Raw genomic sequence first — 19,180 nt, forward strand, 5'->3', positions numbered from 1 at the left:
GTGGTTCTCTGTTCTCCACTCTGTGTGCAGATTGAGATGTCTCCCTGTCCCATCTTTCATGCAGATGAGGCTAGGGGAGTTGTCTCTGTTTTCCATTCTGTATGCTAATGGAGATGTCTTAATCTTGTCACCCTTGTCAGGAGGGGTCTAGGTGTGTCTCCTAATGCCCTTCGCTGCTCTCTGCAAGCCTTTTCTCTGATCGGTTTTGGTTCAAGAAGAGATAGGTGGTGGTGATGGTGGGGAGGTGTCTTTCATAAATCAGACAGGCTAGATACTGTGTCCTGGTTCCCCAAAAACACAGAGCTGACTGATGTCAGGGAGGAAGAGGGAAAGAAAAGAAGTGAAAGAAGTATAGCAGAACTTCACTTTGCCACACCTCTGCTGGGATCCAGAGGACCTTATGGTATGAATTCAGGCAGCCCTAACTTAATTTTTGTCTGCTGTGTCTCAAACTAGGGCTGGCACTGATTGGTCCTCAGAGGGACCAGTAACTTGCTCCCTTATGCTTCTCAGTTTCCTAGCTTGCAGAGCTCAGCTGCTGAAGGGAATCTTGTTCATTATGTTCAGTGAAATTTCAGAGGCAATTTATGTAGGGAAAAGTAGGAATATAGGAATTGCCATTCTGAATCAAGCCTCCCGTCCATCTAGTCCAATATCCTATATGACAGTAGTCACTGCGAGATGCTTCAGAGGAAGAAGCAAGAAACCCTGTAGTAGACAGTATGGAAAAGCTAGATCTTATCTAGCATGGGGATTAAGCTCATTCTTCTTTATTTAAAAATATAGATCACTGTATATCTGGTAGTTATAGGCTGTTTTACCACAATGCTTTAAAAGGCTCCCACCATTACTATGCCTACTCAGGAAAATAGAGCTTAATCTATCCTTGCCATAAGTTTTAAGTCAGCAAAATTCCAATTCCAGTTTCTTATAATCTGTTTGATCTTCTCTTTGATGTCCTGACACATCTAGGAGACCAGGAAAGAGAACTGAGAGCTTGTTCTTTAAAATGATAAATATACATATGGATAAATGACATTCACAAAGAAATTTGCATGACTGGACATTACCAATGAACAGCAGTTAAAGGTATATATGTTGTTCATGCAGCATCAAGCTGCAATGCCTGCAGACTCCTAAATCATCAGTCTTTTTTATGCATTGACATAAATGCTAGTTGTGTTTACAACAAAGTTCCAATATGTTAGAGAATAATTTTAGATTCCACACAGTGGGCCAAGATGAGAATTAATATCTCAGTGGGGCAACATTTGTTCATCCATCATATCAAAAGGGCTGGGGGAGGGGAACTTAATGAGAAATACTGTATAATATACATTTTTAATAGACTACCACGAGACCTAAGGTTCAAAAACCAAACAGATGTACAAAGGTCTACATTGCTGGATCCAGTTCATCTGCTTCATCTAGATCAGGGATTCTCAACCTTTTTCTTTCTCAGGCCCCCCCAACATGATATAAAAACTCCACGGCCCACCTGTGCCACAACAACTGGTTTTCTGCATGTAAAAGCCAGGGCCAGCGTTAGGAGGTAGCAAGCAGGGCAATTGCCCGGGGTCCCAAGCCACAGGGTTCCCATGAAGCTAAGTTGCTCAGGCTTTGGCTTCAGCCCCAGGTGATGGGGCTCAGGGCTTGGGCTGCAGCCCCATGTGGTGGGACTTTAGCTTTCTGCCCTGGGCCCCAGTGAGTCTAACTCTGGCCCTGCTTGGCGGACCCCCGAAACCTGCTCATGGCTCCCCAGGGGGCCCTGGATCCCTGGTTGAGAACCACTGATCTAAATCAGCCTTAGGTTGTATTTCTTCTTGTAGCTTAGAGACAGAGATGCCACAATTTTATCCTTATCTTCTTGCAGCTTGGCAGAGCAAAGACAAGGCATTGGAGTAAGGCATTTCATCCAATAAAACTATTCCTAGGTGGGACCACCTCTTTCCTCCTGCTTTCCTTGGTGGGGCTGCTTTTCAGGAAGGAGCTCTGATATTGTTCAAATCAGATTTCACTTTTCCCCAGCTGCAAGCAGGATCTGGATCTTGTCTGCTAAATCAGATAGCATATGACAGCATGATTGTATTTCTTCAGCTGGGTTCCACTGTCCTACACCTTATCAGAGTGCAGTAGTCAGACACTCTATTCCGCGGATCTGACTTTACCTCCAGATGTAGCATGTCACACACTGATTCATTTAAATACCAAAAAGTCCCATACCATCTCCTGTTGGGATCTCAAGGACTGGCCATTATTGGAAGAGCTTTAGTTCTCCACAAGATAGATTCTTAGAAAAACCTGTGTAATTCTTGATGACTCTGCTTGATACTTTATAACCTTCTCTGACGTTGGTCTCAGTGGGCTGTAAATGAGTTTCAGCTGCCTCTACTCCAGACTCTCTAGGTTGCCATGAAAATTGCAGAGGCCAACATTTTTCTTGTAGTCTCTTGGTCTTGCAGTTGATAAACTTGCACATCAAGCTATTGCCCTGGCTTGGAGAGGAGCAGGATTAGTCGATCCCTATAATTTGAAAAGGAAGGTAGCTCTGGCCTGGTTTGGGCAGACGGTGTCCGTGTCCTAAAGAAATGTATCTTTCCTCTCCTTAAGCCTTTTGGACAAAGGGCCAGATCCCCAGTTGATGTAAATTAGCCTATCTCCATTGAAATGGAGCCACAGCGATTTACACCAGCTGAGGATCTGGGCTAAGATGTGCATTTTCCCAACGTGTTTTCACCAAGGATAATAATTAAAAGAGAGAAAATGCTGCAAATATTTCCTTCAACAAATGCCCTCAGCCAAATACATGTTTGTTATGGTGATAGTTTAAGAATAAGAAAGGGAGAGGAAGTTGTCCTTGGCTGTATGGAGACCTTCAAAATAACTCACATATTTTTGGACGTGATACCATTGAAGTTATTTTCTTAAAGTTCTTTTGGATGCAAAATATTAAATTTCAATTTCCTCTCCCTGCCCCTCTCTGGTATTCCCCTGTGTTATAAGAAGAGTGGACAAGTCTGCCTTTAACTGATTCTCTGCTACTTAGTTAGGCTGCACCAAGGAAGGTGGCTTCAGTTAACCTTTTTATATTAAGAACTGTTTCCATTCCTGTGCGAACCTCCCCTCACCCATGAGAAGGGAGGAAGGGAAAGTCAGACCTTAGCAGCAGTAACTCATTCCAGTAAAATGTTTGCTAATTGACCTGTTCAGTATGTTGCTTCAGATGTCCATGTGCTGGTGGTAAATTCTCATGAATTTGTTTTTCCTGGCAAAAGCTAAAACAACATTGTTCCTGTGATGACAAATTGCTGTATGGGTTCCAGCTTGATTATACCAAACTTACGACATGTCTCCAATAAACTGACCACTCTATCCTCTGTGTTATTCCTGAACTTGTTCAGTTGCCTAGGGATAGGTTGTTGTTCAAGATAAGTTTTCATTTCAGAGCCAGTGGTGTTTTGCCATCTTTGTGGTGTCTTTATTGAATCATCTCTGTACTTGAGTGCTAAATTCAGAGGTGCTATACAGAGTGACAGGAGTAAACATCTGTAAGTTGGAGTACATGGTGTAACTTACAAGAAGGGGTCAGAAGATAGAGCAGGAAAAGCAGCTCACAGAAAATTAAAGGCCCCTCTATTTGTGCTGACTTACTTGTACCACGCTTTGTGGTACCTTTGAATTTAGAATAACATCTTTTCTTTCATTGTCTGGCATCATGCTAAATGATTGTATGGCAATGGAGTACAATTTCCTACATCCTCTCCTATTGTACTGTTGTAGTGATGGATATAGTGATGTTGGTAGTTAGTTGTATTTGAAAAGATGAACCAACTCTGCTATTTTCATATAATAAGCAGAAAGTAAAGTTCTTTTTGCTGTTCCCAGAGATTTATCTAGAAGGCTAAGAAGACAGGGAGAGAGTATCGGTTTGTATCTAAAAGGAAGGTGGGGTATAATGACAAGTCTTTCCTTTTGTTGGGTATAATCACAAATCTGTCAAACCAATGTTTATTAGCACTTAATAGTAAAAGTTTTCTCACCATCTTATAGTTGTTTTTGTTGTTCTAGGAATTTCAAAGTTGAGCTTTTCATTGTACCAAGTGCTTTTCTCCCTGAGGTGCTGAATTATAAACTCTTCCTCTGGTCCCTTTCCAGATACCTTGTCCTGCCAACCATGCTGGTGTACTGTATTTCGGTGGGAAGATATTGCCATTATAAATCAATATCACATGGCAAGGTTCTCAGTCTTAAGGCATCGGACATTTATGTCTAACTCTCAGCAACTTCTAAATGCTTTGTGTCTGGCATGTTTGGTTCTCTACGCCACACCAGTCACTTCCCTTCCTTGGTGAATGTTCTCTAATGACTGTCACATGAAAGTGCTCATGGTCATTTAATCCTGACCTCAGCATCTTTGGTTTGGCTGTTCACATTTATACTTTCCTAAAATGTTGTGATAATCAGATCATCACCTGATTAGTCAGACCTTCCTGAAGAAATTCTTGTTCTACAACCCTTCTCCAGCTGTTTCAAGCTGCTGATGCACATCTCCTACACTAAATACATCAGGAATCCTCTGCAGTGGTGTCCAGTGTATGGGCTTCTTTTATATGTATACCACTGTCCTCTGCTAGACACACTGTCACATTTCCTTGTGTAGCTCACCTGGCAGAGGCCTGCATTTGTTGAACTGGCAGGTGAAAGCTCAGTTACTGATATTTCTGATTTGTGTTTAGCTGATGACTGTCATGGTGTCTTTTTATTAATGAACTAGCTGATGTGATAAATTGGTCCTTATTAAGGTTTAAATAAATACATCTCTCTATTACACTGAGCCTAGAGTAAAATGCTAACCACCATCTATTTTGAATGTAGAATTGCTATAATATATCACTGTCATAAATATAAAGGGAAGGGTAAACCCCTTTGAAATCCCTCCTGGCCAGGGGAAAGCTCCTCTCACCTGTAAAGGGTTAAGAAGCTAAAGGTAACCTCGCTGGCACCTGACCAAAATGACCAATGAGGAGACAAGATACTTTCAAAAGCTGGAGGAGGGAGAGAAACAAAGGGTCTGTGTGTCTGTCTATATTCTGTCTTTGCTGGGGATAGACCAGGAATGGAGTCTTAGAACTTTTAGTAAGTAATCTAGCTAGGTACTTGTTAGATTACGATTTCTTTAAATGGCTGAGAAAAGAACTGTGCTGAATAGAATAACTATTTCTGTCTGTGTATCTTTTTTGTAACTTAAGGTTTTGCCTAGAGGGGATCTCTATGTTTTGAATCTAATTACCCTGTAAGGTATCTACCATCCTGATTTTACAGGGGGAATTTCTTTATTTCTATTTACTTCTATTTTTATTAAAAGTCTTCTTGTAAGAAAACTGAATGCTTTTTCATTGTTCTCAGATCCAAGGGTTTGGGTCTGTGGTCACCTATGCAAATTGGTGAGGCTTTTTATCCAACATTTCCCAGGAAAGGGGGGGTGCAAGTTTTGGGAGGATTGTTCATTGTTCTTAAGATCCAAGGGTCTGGGTCTGTAGTCACCTAGGCAAATTAGTGAGGCTTTTTACCAAACCTTGTCCAGGAAGTGGGGTGCAAGGTTTTGGGAAGTATTTTTGGGGGAAAGACGTGTCCAAACAGCTCTTCCCCAGTAACCAGTATTAGTTTGGTGGTGGTAGCGGCCAATCCAAGGACAAAGGGTGGAATATTTTGTACCTTGGGGAAGTTTTGATCTAAGCTGGTAAAGATAAGCTTAGGAGGTTTTTTATGCAGGTCCCCACATCTGTACCCTAGAGTTCAGAGTGGGGGAGGAACCTTGACATTGTGGCAGAGTGGTGGGATTAACCTGAAATCATTTTGAGATCCAGTTGAGATTTTTTGAACTAGAAATACAGATTTTAAAAAGGAAATTTTTTTTTCCTTTGGAAAGGAAGTCCAGAAAGCAGCTGAAACTGAAAGCAGCTTGTTTTCTCTCTGCTTTGGAGCCAGAGCTGAGACAAAAGGGGATTATCTTTGTGAATTGCAGGTTTTCTTTGCCTGGAGGCAGGGTGCTTAGCCTCCTGCAGGGAAATTCACAGTCTTGGTAAACCAGAAGTTTTTTTTTTATTTTTTCTAAAAGTAAACGGGGGAGGGGGGGTTGTTCTACCCATTTGCCTGGAGACAAAAGTGGCAGGGTTTTTTTTTTTAGGATTTTGATTTTTTACAAGGAGCACAAGTTTAAAAAGGAAATTTTTTTTTCGTTTGGGCTGCTGGTAAGCAGATTTCCAAATAGTTGGAGGTTTTTTGCTTTGATTTGGGCCCAGAGCAGAGACAAGGGAATTGTCTTTTTCTGTAGGCTGACAATCACTATCAGAGAATAGGTATTCTATTCCAGCACAGCAAAATTTTACAGCCAAGTTTTGTTTGTTTATTTCTAAACCTCGGGTGTAAAGTTAGTTAAAAACAGAGAGGTTAGAATGACAAAATCCACGGCTCGACAAAAGCTGGAATTAGCCAGATTTCAGGCTGAGGAAAGACAAAGGGAACATGAAAGACAGATAGAACTCATGTGGCTGAAGAAGGGGGAGAAGGAACAAGAAAGGGAGGCAGCGAGAGAGGCAGCGAAAGAGGCAGAACAACACCAAGCGGCTGCTCACAGGAGAGCTATGGAAGCAAGGGACAAAGAACTGGAGGAGAAGGAAAAAGAGAGGAAGTATGTGGAGGAGATAGAGAAGATAAAGGCTCAGCAGAATATCCCAACAAACTCTAGCAATCCTTCTCCAAGTACCACTTCCCATCCCAGAAAGTTCCCCACCTACAAGGCAGGCGATGATACTGAGGCCTTCCTAGAAAACTTCGAAAGGGCCTGCCTTGGGTACAACATCTCTACTGACCAATACATGGTAGAGCTGAGGCTGCAGCTCAGTGGACCCTTAGCTGAGGTGGCAGCTGAAATGCCTAAAGAACACATGAACAAGTATGAACTGTTTAAATCCAAGGTGAGAGTCAGAATGGGGATAACACCCGAGCAGTCTCGTCGGAGGTTCAGAGCCCTAAGGTGGAAACCAGACGTGTCATTTACCCGACATGCCTACCACATTGTGAAACATTGGGATGCCTGGATATCAGGAGCAAGTGTTGAATCTCCAGTAAATTTGCCCTTCCTAATGCAAATGGAACAATTCTTAGAGGGTGTTCCTGAGGAAATAGAAAGATACATCCTAGATGGGAAGCCCAAAACTGTAATTGAGGCAGGAGAGATTGGAGCCAGATGGATGGAGGTGGCAGAGAAGAAGAAAACTGGTCGCAGTTGGAGCGGAGACCAGAAGGGACAACCCCAGACCACACCGTATTACCGGGGGTCGCCCAAGGCCCCACCTACCTCCCAAAGAACCCTCCAGACCCCTTATCGTCCCACCACCCCATTCTCCAGCAACGCACCTCGCCCCAGTGACCCGTCAGCTGGACGATGTTTTAAGTGTAACGAGCTGGGGCATGTAAAGGCCAACTGCCCCAAGAACCCCAACAGATTACAGTTCATTGCACCGGAATCACACCAGAGGTCCTCAGGCCCAGATACCTCCCAGATACCCTTGGAGCGGAGGGAAACCTGTGAGTGTGGGCGGGAAGAAGGTCACCGCGTGGAGGGACACCGGAGCACAGGTGTCAGCTATCCATGCTTCCTTAGTGGACCCCAATTTAATCAACCCAGAGATCCAAGTGACGATTCAACTCTTCAAGTCCAACTCTTTCAATTTGCCTACAACCAAGTTGCCTGTCCAGTACAAGGGCTGGTCAGGAACGTGGACTTTTGCAGTCTATGATGATTATCCCATCCCCATGCTGTTGGGGGAAGACTTGGCCAATCATGTGAAGCAGGCCAAGAACGGTCACCCGCAGCCAGGCTAAACAAGCAGTGAGGCCTAGCTCTGTTCCGGAAACTTCTATCAGGACCCGGTCAGAGGTGATGGGCCCGGACCCCAGGCCAATGTCTGCAACAGCAGTAGTGGATCCAGTCCCAGAGACCCAGACGGAACCAGTCCCAGAACCGGAACCAGCTGAACAACCAACACCAGACCCAGTGTCAGCACTGAATCCAGTACTTGCAACCTCAACACCAGAGGGCCCCACCGAACCTGAACTGGCAGCAGCCAATAACCCTACACAAGAGGCTCAGCCGGAGCCTGAATCCCAACATAGTGCACCAGCGGAGAGGTGCTATATCGCTTCCAGAGGGACCAAGCCTAGGTCCACAATCCCACCGCTGCCACCATGTCAAGGTTCCTCCCCCACTCTGAACTCTAGGGTACAGATGTGGGGACCTGCATGAAAAACCTCCTAAGCTTATCTTTACCAGCTTAGGTCAAAACTTCCCCAAGGTACAAAATATTCCACCCTTTGTCCTTGGATTGGCCGCTACCACCACCAAACTAATACTGGTTACTGGGGAAGAGCTGTTTGGACACGTCTTTCCCCCAAAAATACTTCCCAAAACCTTGCACCCCACTTCCTGGACAAGGTTTGGTAAAAAGCCTCACTAATTTGCCTAGGTGACTACAGACCCAGACCCTTGGATCTTAAGAACAATGAACAATCCTCCCAAAACTTGCACCCCCCCTTTCCTGGGAAATGTTGGATAAAAAGCCTCACCAATTTGCATAGGTGACCACAGACCCAAACCCTTGGATCTGAGAACAATGAAAAAGCATTCAGTTTTCTTACAAGAAGACTTTTAATAAAAATAGAAGTAAATAGAAATAAAGAAATTCCCTCTGTAAAATCAGGATGGTAGATACCTTACAGGGTAATTAGATTCAAAACATAGAGAACCCCTCTAGGCAAAACCTTAAGTTACAAAAAAGATACACAGACAGAAATAGTTATTCTATTCAGCACAGTTCTTTTCTCAGCCATTTAAAGAAATCGTAATCTAACACATACCTAGCTAGATTACTTACTAAAAGTTCTAAGCCTCCATTCCTGGTCTATCCCCGGCAGAAACCAGCATATAGACAGACACACAGACCCTTTGTTTCTCTCCCTCCTCCAGCTTTTGAAAGTATCTTGTCTCCTCATTGGTCATTTTGGTCAGGTGCCAGCGAGGTTATCTTTAGCTTCTTAACCCTTTCCAGGTGAGAGGAGCTTTCCCCTGGCCAGGAGGGATTTCAAAGGGGTTTACCCTTCCCTTTATATTTATGACAATCACACATAGGATCAAGGTAAATTCCGTAAATAAAACTACTTTGTGAGTAAAAATTCCTATTTGCTCTCCTTCCATATTCCCAGGTATGTGACTGTTTTTCCTTTCTAACTCTGTTAGTGTCATTGTCCAGAGTTTTTTTTTCATTGCATTTCAGAATTGACAGGAAATATCTGCAGCAGTGCACGTTATCAAACGGTAGAAGCTAGTTAGAAAATTCCTGCATTTCACGGAACTCACACATTTTCCTCAGTCAGGCCCCGCTAAGGTCTTAGTGGATGGCAACTGTATCATAAGACAATCAGAGTGTTGCACTTGTAGCTTTCTGACACTTCCTGTATTCCTTTGAATATCACATACTGATCTGTCAACAAAAAGTGTTCAGTGGCTACTGATGGCTGACACTGGACCACAAACAGAGAATTTTGAGAATCCAGTTTTTAGACAATCACTACACCTAATATGATCTGTTCTCTAGAGTTCTACCATTATAGACTTCGAGATCAAGCCAGCCGTCTTATTGAACTCATTTTTGCTGTACAAACTTCATCTATGTTTTGTGTTTGTACTCTCGTAGCTCAACATTATTTACAATGTGAAACATTCAGTCACTGGTAGAAGGCGCAGATCTGTCCAAAGTCAAGAAGCTTTTGACTTAGATGTTGTCGTAAAAGATGACAAAAATGACATAAACCATTTTACCGTAAATGTATGTACAAGGTAAGTAACTCATCTGGTGCTTCCGCTGCTTCTCTTGATCTGTACGGTATTGATACTATTTAAGAGGAGTGAAGTATTGTATGTATTTTTTAATGCCTGTGATTTAGATTTATATCTACTACAGAACAAATAAATGACTTCATAGAAGAGACCAATTATTAAATTCAGAAGCAAATATTTAATTGAACAAAGAGATATCTTATTAGATCTGAACAGATTATTAATTAACATAATTATAAAAAACAAAGCTGCCATTTGTCATCTCATTTTTTTGAAGTATGAGGGTTTCATAAAGGTTAGAGATATATGGAAGTGTTTATATGCACAATAATATCATTTGAAGTTTCAAAGGTTTCTGGTTATCTGTGCTGCTCAGCGATAGAAGATCTGCAGGTTTTAGCTCCGAGCAATTTGTGAATAAGTAGAGCTGATGCAGAACATTTTTGACGGAATGAAATTTTGTCACAATATGCTGTTTTGTTGAAACTGAAACATTTTGTGGCGATTGGTTTTGAGAAAAATTTTGTTAGGTGTGGGGAGAACAAGGCTCTCATATTCTGTAGCCTGGTATGTCTGAGACCCAAGTTCAAGTCCCTGCTCTGCCTGATTCAGAGTGATCTGCAATGAAAAACCTGTCTGCTCTGAGTCAGACAGAGCAAGGACTTAAACCCAGGCCAGTGCCCTAAGTACCAGGCTGCAGAGCATGACTGACACACACACAGCCCCCTGCCATTTCCCATATTGAAAAGTGCTCTGGTTTCTGTGTGAAAGTGGACATTGTTCTTGCAAAAACATCAAAAGGTTTTGTTTTCATTCCAACATGGAACAAAGGGTACCAGTTGTGAAAAGTGTTTTTTGTGATGTGAATACATGTCCACTAGAAGTGGACTGAGATCATCAAAATCACTTCCTGTAAGCCACTGAACAGCCATAGGATATTATTAGCTTTTATATTTGGGTTAGCAGTGAACAGGTGGCATAGAACCGCCATATCTCATTAGTTACCTCTGAGCCATCCAGTCAGACAAGAGAACTGTGTTCTTAATTCCTTTGCTGGCTTTCTTTGTTACTTGGCATGACACTGAATATATATATTAAAGGGAAGCATTTAAAGAAAACATCTTTCTGTAGCAGTTTTCTCATTAGACACATCCTGTTGTGGTTAAAGAGCTCTGGATACTTCACAGAAAACCCTGAAGGACATTGTACTTGTATATTATATATTTACATTTTTCCCTTCTTTCTGTGCTTTACTACCAAGGACACTGGGAGAAAAACAATCTTTAAGCGCTTATCTGTTCCTGTTGAATATTTCCTCCCTTGAAATTGCAGCTCCCTTGTGACATTATAATCATTTCCATGCAAACGTGACCTTTGCAAACCATCACATTGTTCACGCTGCTTATTTTTTATACCCCTTCTCTGTACACCCTTTGTATGTTATTTATTTTAACTGTAAACTCTTCAGGACAATGTCTGTGTGTTACTCTGCTTGTACAGTGCCTAGCACAATGGGGCCCTGATCACAGTTGGAACTTCTTGCTTCACCATAATACAGATAATAATACGTGTGTGTGTGTGTATGTGTGTGTGTGTGTATATATATATATATATAGCCAGATATGAGGTCAGTGCATAGAAGATTGACTTCATTGGGTAATAACCAACAGGAGCGTATAAAATCTTGAAACAAAAGTCCTGATTACATGTATATGTCTCTGATAATAACCCCAGTGATACAGGAGGGGGTCAGGGACACTGCAATGTATAAGCAGAGCTGTCTGTAAACAGAATGTTTTTCAAAGTTTTCTGTGAAGTGAACTCCAGCACAAATTGTAGGCACTTCAGCGACATATTCTATGCTAAGTTACACCACGCGCTTGGGGGTAGTCTTAGCTGGATGTCCCCATTTTCTTTCCCTGGCTGAGATATCTGATTCAGAGCTCTTGACCAATGATACAGCCTGGAAGGACCCCATCTCTCTCCTCTTCTGGGATGCTGAAAGGCACTGCCACTTTTGACATCTTTCTTTGTGCAGCCACTTCAGAATGGTACATGGTCATTCAGGACCAATCTCCATCAGTCTGGAGCCTAAGGTGCTCCACATGAGTCCTGATGATTCTGGGCCAATGCACCTTGTGCAGGATTTGACCCTTAGAGTAACAGATATGTGCCTGGATCTGATAATCAGATGTTTTTTCTCTGATTAATGGGACACGGTTCATGCCATGTGTACTGAATGCCTAAATAATTTTACTGTTAGTCATTTTGGAATCCATATAACATGATGTGATTTTCCATTTCAGCATAATCTAGAAATCATAGCAAGATGCAGGTTGTTAGTTCAGGAGAATTCCTAAGCTGTGGACTGATTTGAGTAGTTATGGGTGTGCATCTTTGGTCAATGGCTGCAAACACCTCAAAGTTTTTTCCAATACGAGCCAGCAGAAATTCTGTATTGCTTCAGCCAGCTCTTGAGCAGACTTTGGCCAAAAGCACTAGGTTAACAGAATAACATTTGCCCACCATGTGTCATCTGCATGCTGTTGACCTTTGAGCCTGTGATGTCTCACAAAATCTCCTAGTGGAAACTGTGCCAGGCTGACAATATCCTGCAACCTCCTGGATGAACCTTACAGAATTAAGATACATTTTATTGAATTAAGTTAAAATTTTGGGGCCTATTTTACTCAAAATGCTACTGTGTCTGTTATTGTGGCACTGTATATAACTCCTCAAGGAGGAGAGAGATGCTAATGTAATTCTTTCAGTTATCAGACTCTTTGAAGCTACCTTCTGGAGAGGTGCCCAAATATTCATTCAAACTAGATTTCCCAGGGACCAAGAGACAAAGAAAGAATTTTTGGATAAATAGCTTGGTTTTACACAGGCTCATTGCCTTCTTGCTGATCCAGCAAACGGACAGGACCCATGGTCCACAGAGGGCCCCAATCCTTAGGGAATGGTTGGCAGGACTGGGCCCACTGAGGCTCCATAAGACTGGGTGCTTGTTCAGAGCTGAAGCTGAGATGAACTGGTAACACAAGGAAACACTGCGGGTGGGGTGTTGAAGGACTGCTCCCGCCAGAGCCCCTGTTAGTGCTGGGGTGATCTCTGGTAAACTTTATTAGCATGCGTGTAGATTCTTTCATGGTTTGTAATATTTTTTCTGCGTAGTCCTTCGACCTTAAGAATAAAATAGGCTGCATAGAAAAAGCTGTGTGGTAAATATAACTATGGGCAGTCCCACTGTTAACCATCCCTGAATAGACAGCAAGCAGGCCTGCTTGGGCAGCCTGCCTCTGCTGGGAATAACACAGTGATGGCAGGGAACTGTTCAGCCTGGAGATCCCCAGGTCCAAAAGGAAAGAGAACTGTGTCTCCACTCAAGAGGGGTGATGGAAGCCTGAGATTGGGTGCCCTTGTTGGACCATAGAAGGGGAATGCAGGTGCAGCTGCCCTGAACTGTGACAGCGGCGTGATGGATTTTAGTTAGAAAACTTGCAGGATTGGTAGAGGAGCATGTGCTGTTGTTGCTAATTCTGGATGGCCTTGCCTCTGCATGCAGTGGGATTTCTGATGTCTCTAAGGAATAGGAAGGCATGCTCCATTAGCTCTACTCACTCTGCCCTCTGTGCTTACTGGCTACATATGCTTGATGTCTGTGCTCATTTGCTGCCCTCTGCTGCATGGTGCAGAGGGGAGCTACAGCTCCTAGACTGCTGGAGGAATGATCACATAACCCAAAGTTCCAGCCCAGGGTCTCCTTAATTCAGTTAAGAGACACGTTTTTCTTTTCACTTCTTTCCTTCTATCACTTGCCATTTTCTTAGCTGTGTATATGTGTGTGTGTGTGTGTGTGTGTTTTTAAGGGCCCATGTTACAGAGGAGACAATAGCTGGGACTATCCCCTGCCTCTCTCTGTTTTTTTGGAGGAAGGCACATGTGTAATTGTTAGGGGGTAGATCTGACTCACTTTTTTGGGGGGAGTACCAGGTTGTTTGGGTTGCCGATTGTTATTTTAGTGGTACCCAGGCTAGATAGATAGCTTGGATGTTTCTATATCCTCTCAGCTGTAATTATAAACACAGACCTAATTACATCCAGTTCCAATTCAGTTATTTGTTTTCAATAGCAGCTACTTTGGCACAGTGCCTCATCCAACAGATGGTTTCCTCTGTTTCTAATCTCATAAACCAACCGAAGTCAGCAGTGGTGCTGTATTTCTTTCAAAGTCCTATCTGTGTTCAATCAGCCATGCTGTCAGGCTTAATAGCATTGCTTTGCGAAAAGCAAGTCTTCCCCTTTTTTAAACCCATCCAAATCTACAAAGAAATAGTTTATTCAATTACTTTCAACTACTGTCAGGCATTCAAAATGCAGATTAGAGACATGTTCCATCCTCAATAACAATGGTGGTTTAGCCTCAGTGCCAAGGAAACAGCCTGTGCCACCTACTTTATTTAAAGAAGCAGTCTTGGCTGGACATGGAAGTGTTACATGTAGAAGAGAAAGCCATACATATATTTTGATAGTTTCATTGTGTACCACGGTATGTTACACTCCTGCTGAAGAGAAAAGTTTTCACGTCTACCATGTGATACTCAAACTGGCAGAAGATGCTATAATAAGCAATATTCAGGGGGAAATGGAAAAATTCAACTTGCTAAACTTTCTCTTTCCAAAACCAGATGGCTAATATGGAATGAACATTTTAAAATTGTATTGAAGGTTGGAGAGGTAATCAAGTGATTCCATTAAGTGAATTATGGACCCTTATTGGAGAAATAGGGAGCAAATTCAATAGACTCTTCAATCTATAAATTTACACAAAAATACCAGAAAATGGTAGCACCAAGTGATATAGTTTTAGAATCCTAGCAATGTACAGTCTGGCTTTTCTTGTAGGCCTCCTTTAAAAGTTGCAGATAATTATATTACTACTCTGCATTTTTGGGGCCCATGTCTACTCTTACTGCAGCCAAAGACAAAACTCCTTTTGGCTTCAGTGGGATCAGAATTAGGCTCCTGCAAATGGTAAATAACTGCAATACTTTTCTTTGCTCAGAGGTTAATCTACTCCTTGGCCATGTGTTTGAGGTTGCTAGGGGGAATTGAGATATCAATGTTTGTCTAAATTGTTAATTTTCAGAGTATGTTAAATGATTCGTTTAAAACCTTAGAAATTCAACATCTGTCCTCAAACATATCATCTTTCCTTCATTTCCCAAATTCTATACTTTCTATATTATAATGTGGAATGTAAATAGCAGAGCATTTCATTTTAATGTTAGAATATTTGATTTCTATTAAAAGTTTTCCTGTCTCCATTTTTTTAAAAGGTACTTGGGGTCCGGTGCATCTTCCAAGAGTGGTATGGCCCTCATGGAGGTTGATTTACTTAGTGGCTTCTCTGTATCACCAGATTTCATTTCACTAGATGATCCCGTTAAGAAGGTGGAAAAGGACAATGGGAAAGTCAACCTATACTTAGACTCTGTAAGTTGAAAAAACAAGAAAATCCATTTGTAATGGCAGGTGCTAACCTCAACTCACCAGCTATTTGATTCAAATTCAGAAGGACACTTTTATAAAAATCATAATTACATCTTTTGAGGAGTCAGTATGGCTAAACCATTACTCACAACATTGTTGTCAATGGGACTGCATGTGTAGGTAAGGACTACTTAGATCAGTATGGGTTTGCTGGATTGAGCCCTTAGTAAATTGTTTGCTTACTTAAATGATCTGTGATTTGGCTAAATTTCCACTAAAGAGATCAGTTTAATGACCTAAATTCAGACTCTGGTCTTTAGAGGTGAGTTTTTAGACCATTAGCCAACCATCTAGTCCCCATCCCTTCCCTCACAACACCCTATCTAGAATTCTCTGAATGTATTTTTTTTGTATTTTTCTAGCTAAATGAAACACAGGTTTGTGTGGATATTCCTGCTATGAGAGACTTCAAAGTAGCAAATACTCAAAGTGCCTCCGTGACTATAGTGGATTACTATGAACCTAGTAAGTGTTAGTCATTCTTGATTGATCACTGTGATTCACAAGCTAAAATATGCAATTACTGTATTCATGAAAGCAGAGAAGATGTGAAGACCAGGAAAAGCCACTTGATACTTTACAAATGCTATAGGTTACTCTCCAGTTATCTGCAAATGTGTCAAGAGTTATAATGAATTACTATTAACTCTTTTAGTCTTAATGGAGCAGTTCTCAGCTGGTGTAGATCAGCATAACCCTATTGAAGCCAATTTATACCAGCTGAGAATCTGGCCTAGTGTGTTTCCAAAACTACCAAAATGAAGTATGAACTCTGGTGTGGTTCAGTTACCAAGTTAATGATTATCTTCAGGTGGCCCTTCCATCTGTTTCTTATTTAAATACAGAGTTCATTAGAGGAGAGGGTGCCAGTATTTTGATTTCAATAGTTATGTAAAAAAGATGTACATGCAGAAATATTTCTCAGGTTCTGTTTTAGGTGTGGCATGTGTTTTGACGAAATTCAGCAATGAATAAAACTCTTGGGTAAAGTTGGAGGCTGTGGGGAATCATGTGGAGGGGTGAGGTGGGGGGTGGGGAGAAGAGCTTAAGATAAGCCAGAGAAAATGGCAGGGGGCTGGGTCCTCCTATTACAAACTGACCTAAACTTTAATAAAGATTTGGGTTGTATACAGTTTTTATTGTCCATCCCTTAGTAGACCCAGAGGAAATCCAAATACTCCATGGCAGAGTGTTCTTTTACAAAGTACTCTATCTGGATGGAGGTAATTAATTCAGCCTATATTAAATAAATATAATCAAATCCTAGGGATCAAAATTAAAATGAGGAAGTGGCAAAAGTAATTAATTTATCCTGGCAATCTAAAGAGCGTTTAAGTCGTAAGGTGTTAATTAACACATTGTAACAATTTGTACATGACATGAATACATAATAGCTGGAATCTGTGGGCCAACTCCTGCAGTCCTTACTTTGGTGAAATTTCCATTAACCTTCAGGACTGACTGAGTTCTACAGGATTTAGCCTTTTATGTGTAACACTGATGATGAGCTAATCTCCAAAAATGACATAGTGAATGTTTAATATTTTTGAATTTACAGTGCATAAATAAATTGTAGACTTATAGAAATGTAGGGCTGAAAGAGAACTCAACAGGATGTCAAGTCCACTCTCCCACCCATGCTGGGAAAGGATTAAGTATATCTAGATCATCCCTGACAGGTGTTTGTCTAACCTATTCTTAAACCCCTCCAATAACAGTGATTCCAAAACCTCTCTAGGTAACCTGTTCCAGTGCTTAACTATCCTTACAGTCAGAACGTTTTCCCTAATATCTAACCTAAGTCTCTGTTGCTGCAAACTAAGCTGATTACTTCTTGATCTACCCTTAGTGAACATGGAGAGCAATTGATCACTGTTCTCTTTAAAACAACCTTCTATATATTTGAATACTGTTATGTCCATCTCAGCTTTCTCTTCTGTAGACTAAACATACCCAATTCTTTCAACCTTTCCTCATAGGTCAGATTTTTCTAAAACTTTTATATTTTTGGTTGCTCTCCTCTGGACTCTCTCCAGTTTGTTCACATCTTTCTTAAAGTGTGGTGCGCAAAACTGGACACAGTATTCCAGCTGAGGACTCACCAGTGCTCAGTGGAACAATTACCTTCTGTGTCTTATGGATATCATTCTTGTTAACACATCCCAGAATAACATTAGCCTTTTTTGCCACACATCACACAGTTGACACATATTCAATTTGCGATCCACTATCACCTCCCTATCCTTTTCAGCAGAACTGCTGCCTAGCCAGTTATTCCTTATTTTACATTTGTGCATTTGATTTTCCTTCCTAAGTGCAATGCTTTGCACTTGTATTTACTGATTTCAGACAAATTCTACAATTTATGAAAATCATTTTGAATTCTAATCCTGTTCTCTAAAGTGCTTGCAACCCCTCCCTTCTTGGTGTCATCTGCAAATTTCATGAGCATACTCTCCATTCTGTCCTCCGAGTTGTTAATGGAAATATTGCAGACCAGAGCCCCGCAGGACCCCACTTGATATGACTTCCCAGTTAGACAGCATACCACTGATAATTGCTCTTTGAGTGTGGTCTTTCAGCCAGCTGTGCATCCACCTTGTACTGATTTCATCTACACCATATTTTCCTAGGTTACTTATGTGAATGTCATGTGAGACTATGTCAAAAACCTTGCCAAAACCAAAATGTATCATGTCTACTGCTGCCCTCCTATGTGTTAACCCTGTCAAAGAAGGAAATTAGGTTGGTTTGCCAGGATTTGTTCTTGACAAGTCCATGTTGGCTATCACTTTGCTTATTATCCTCTAGGTTTGAACACACTGACTGTTTAACAAGGCATCACTTAGTGGCGTAAAAAGTGAAGGTGTAATGTACAATTACATCTTGTACTGTTGTATAAAAACTACAGTATAAACCACAAATACTCCACAGTGTTAACCCTAAACAAAGAAAAAGATTGCTTTGCATATTATTCTAGAAGCAGGCCATTCCGAGTGCTGTGTAGGAAATCACCAATATAAATTAGTGAAGCAGCAATTTTGCCAGTGCATGTGATTACAGTCAAAGTAATATTGTCCATGGTGTTCATTAATCAGGTATCATAGACAGTACAATAGCCTCTGTGCCAGGACTCTGGCAAGGGGTTTTGTGAATCTTTCCCCATGCTGTGTTAATAAGCAGAGTTCCATCCCATATGACATATGCCAGGTGCTTTAGTGCATTAAGTGCTCTGGAATTTTCTATCCTCACCCACAGTTGCTGAGAGAAAAACGTTGAATGTGCACGTTGGTTGTAAGGGTGTGAGCAGAACCTTGTCTAATCTGATTAACTGTCTCTATGCCAGGGTTCTGATGAGGAACTTGGAGAGCTCTTATCTCCTGGATGTGTCAAGCAATGTTTTATCTACAGCTGGCCATGACATTACATTTCCTTTCTGCAAAATTTTTTTTGAGGCTTTGGAAAAATTTCCATCCTGAATCGGGATGAAAAGACAAAACCATCGCATTTTTTGCAGACACGAAATCCTGCAGCATTTCATTTCAGAATTACTGAACCATGAAGCCGGTACGGTTTTCTGTCTCCAAGGCAAAATGTGCGCCTCAGGCTCCCCGGGAGACCTGGCTCTGGTGGGCTTCAAAGGAGCCTGGGAACCCTGGCTCCCAAGCTCCCCATCACATGGGTTGCAGCCTGGCAGCCCAGCAGGAGAGCTGCCAAGGAGCCAGG

At 41.7% G+C, this 19,180-nt stretch overlaps 1 protein-coding gene across 2 annotated transcripts in view; it reads left to right on the forward strand.

Annotated features, from left to right (window-relative positions):
• CD109 (CD109 molecule) overlaps positions 1-19,180 on the forward strand; it is a 132,557-nt gene that overhangs the window by 105,970 nt on the left and 7,407 nt on the right. For both annotated transcript variants that reach the window (XM_048845914.2, XM_048845915.2), the window contains 3 exons: positions 9,756-9,898; positions 15,241-15,397; positions 15,817-15,919. In XM_048845914.2, the coding sequence (XP_048701871.2) occupies positions 9,756-9,898; positions 15,241-15,397; positions 15,817-15,919 (403 nt within the window). The remainder of the gene's footprint in view (positions 1-9,755; positions 9,899-15,240; positions 15,398-15,816; positions 15,920-19,180) is intronic.

Source organism: Caretta caretta, chromosome 3 (assembly GCF_965140235.1).
Source record: "Caretta caretta isolate rCarCar2 chromosome 3, rCarCar1.hap1, whole genome shotgun sequence".
Taxonomy (NCBI): domain Eukaryota; kingdom Metazoa; phylum Chordata; order Testudines; family Cheloniidae; genus Caretta; species Caretta caretta.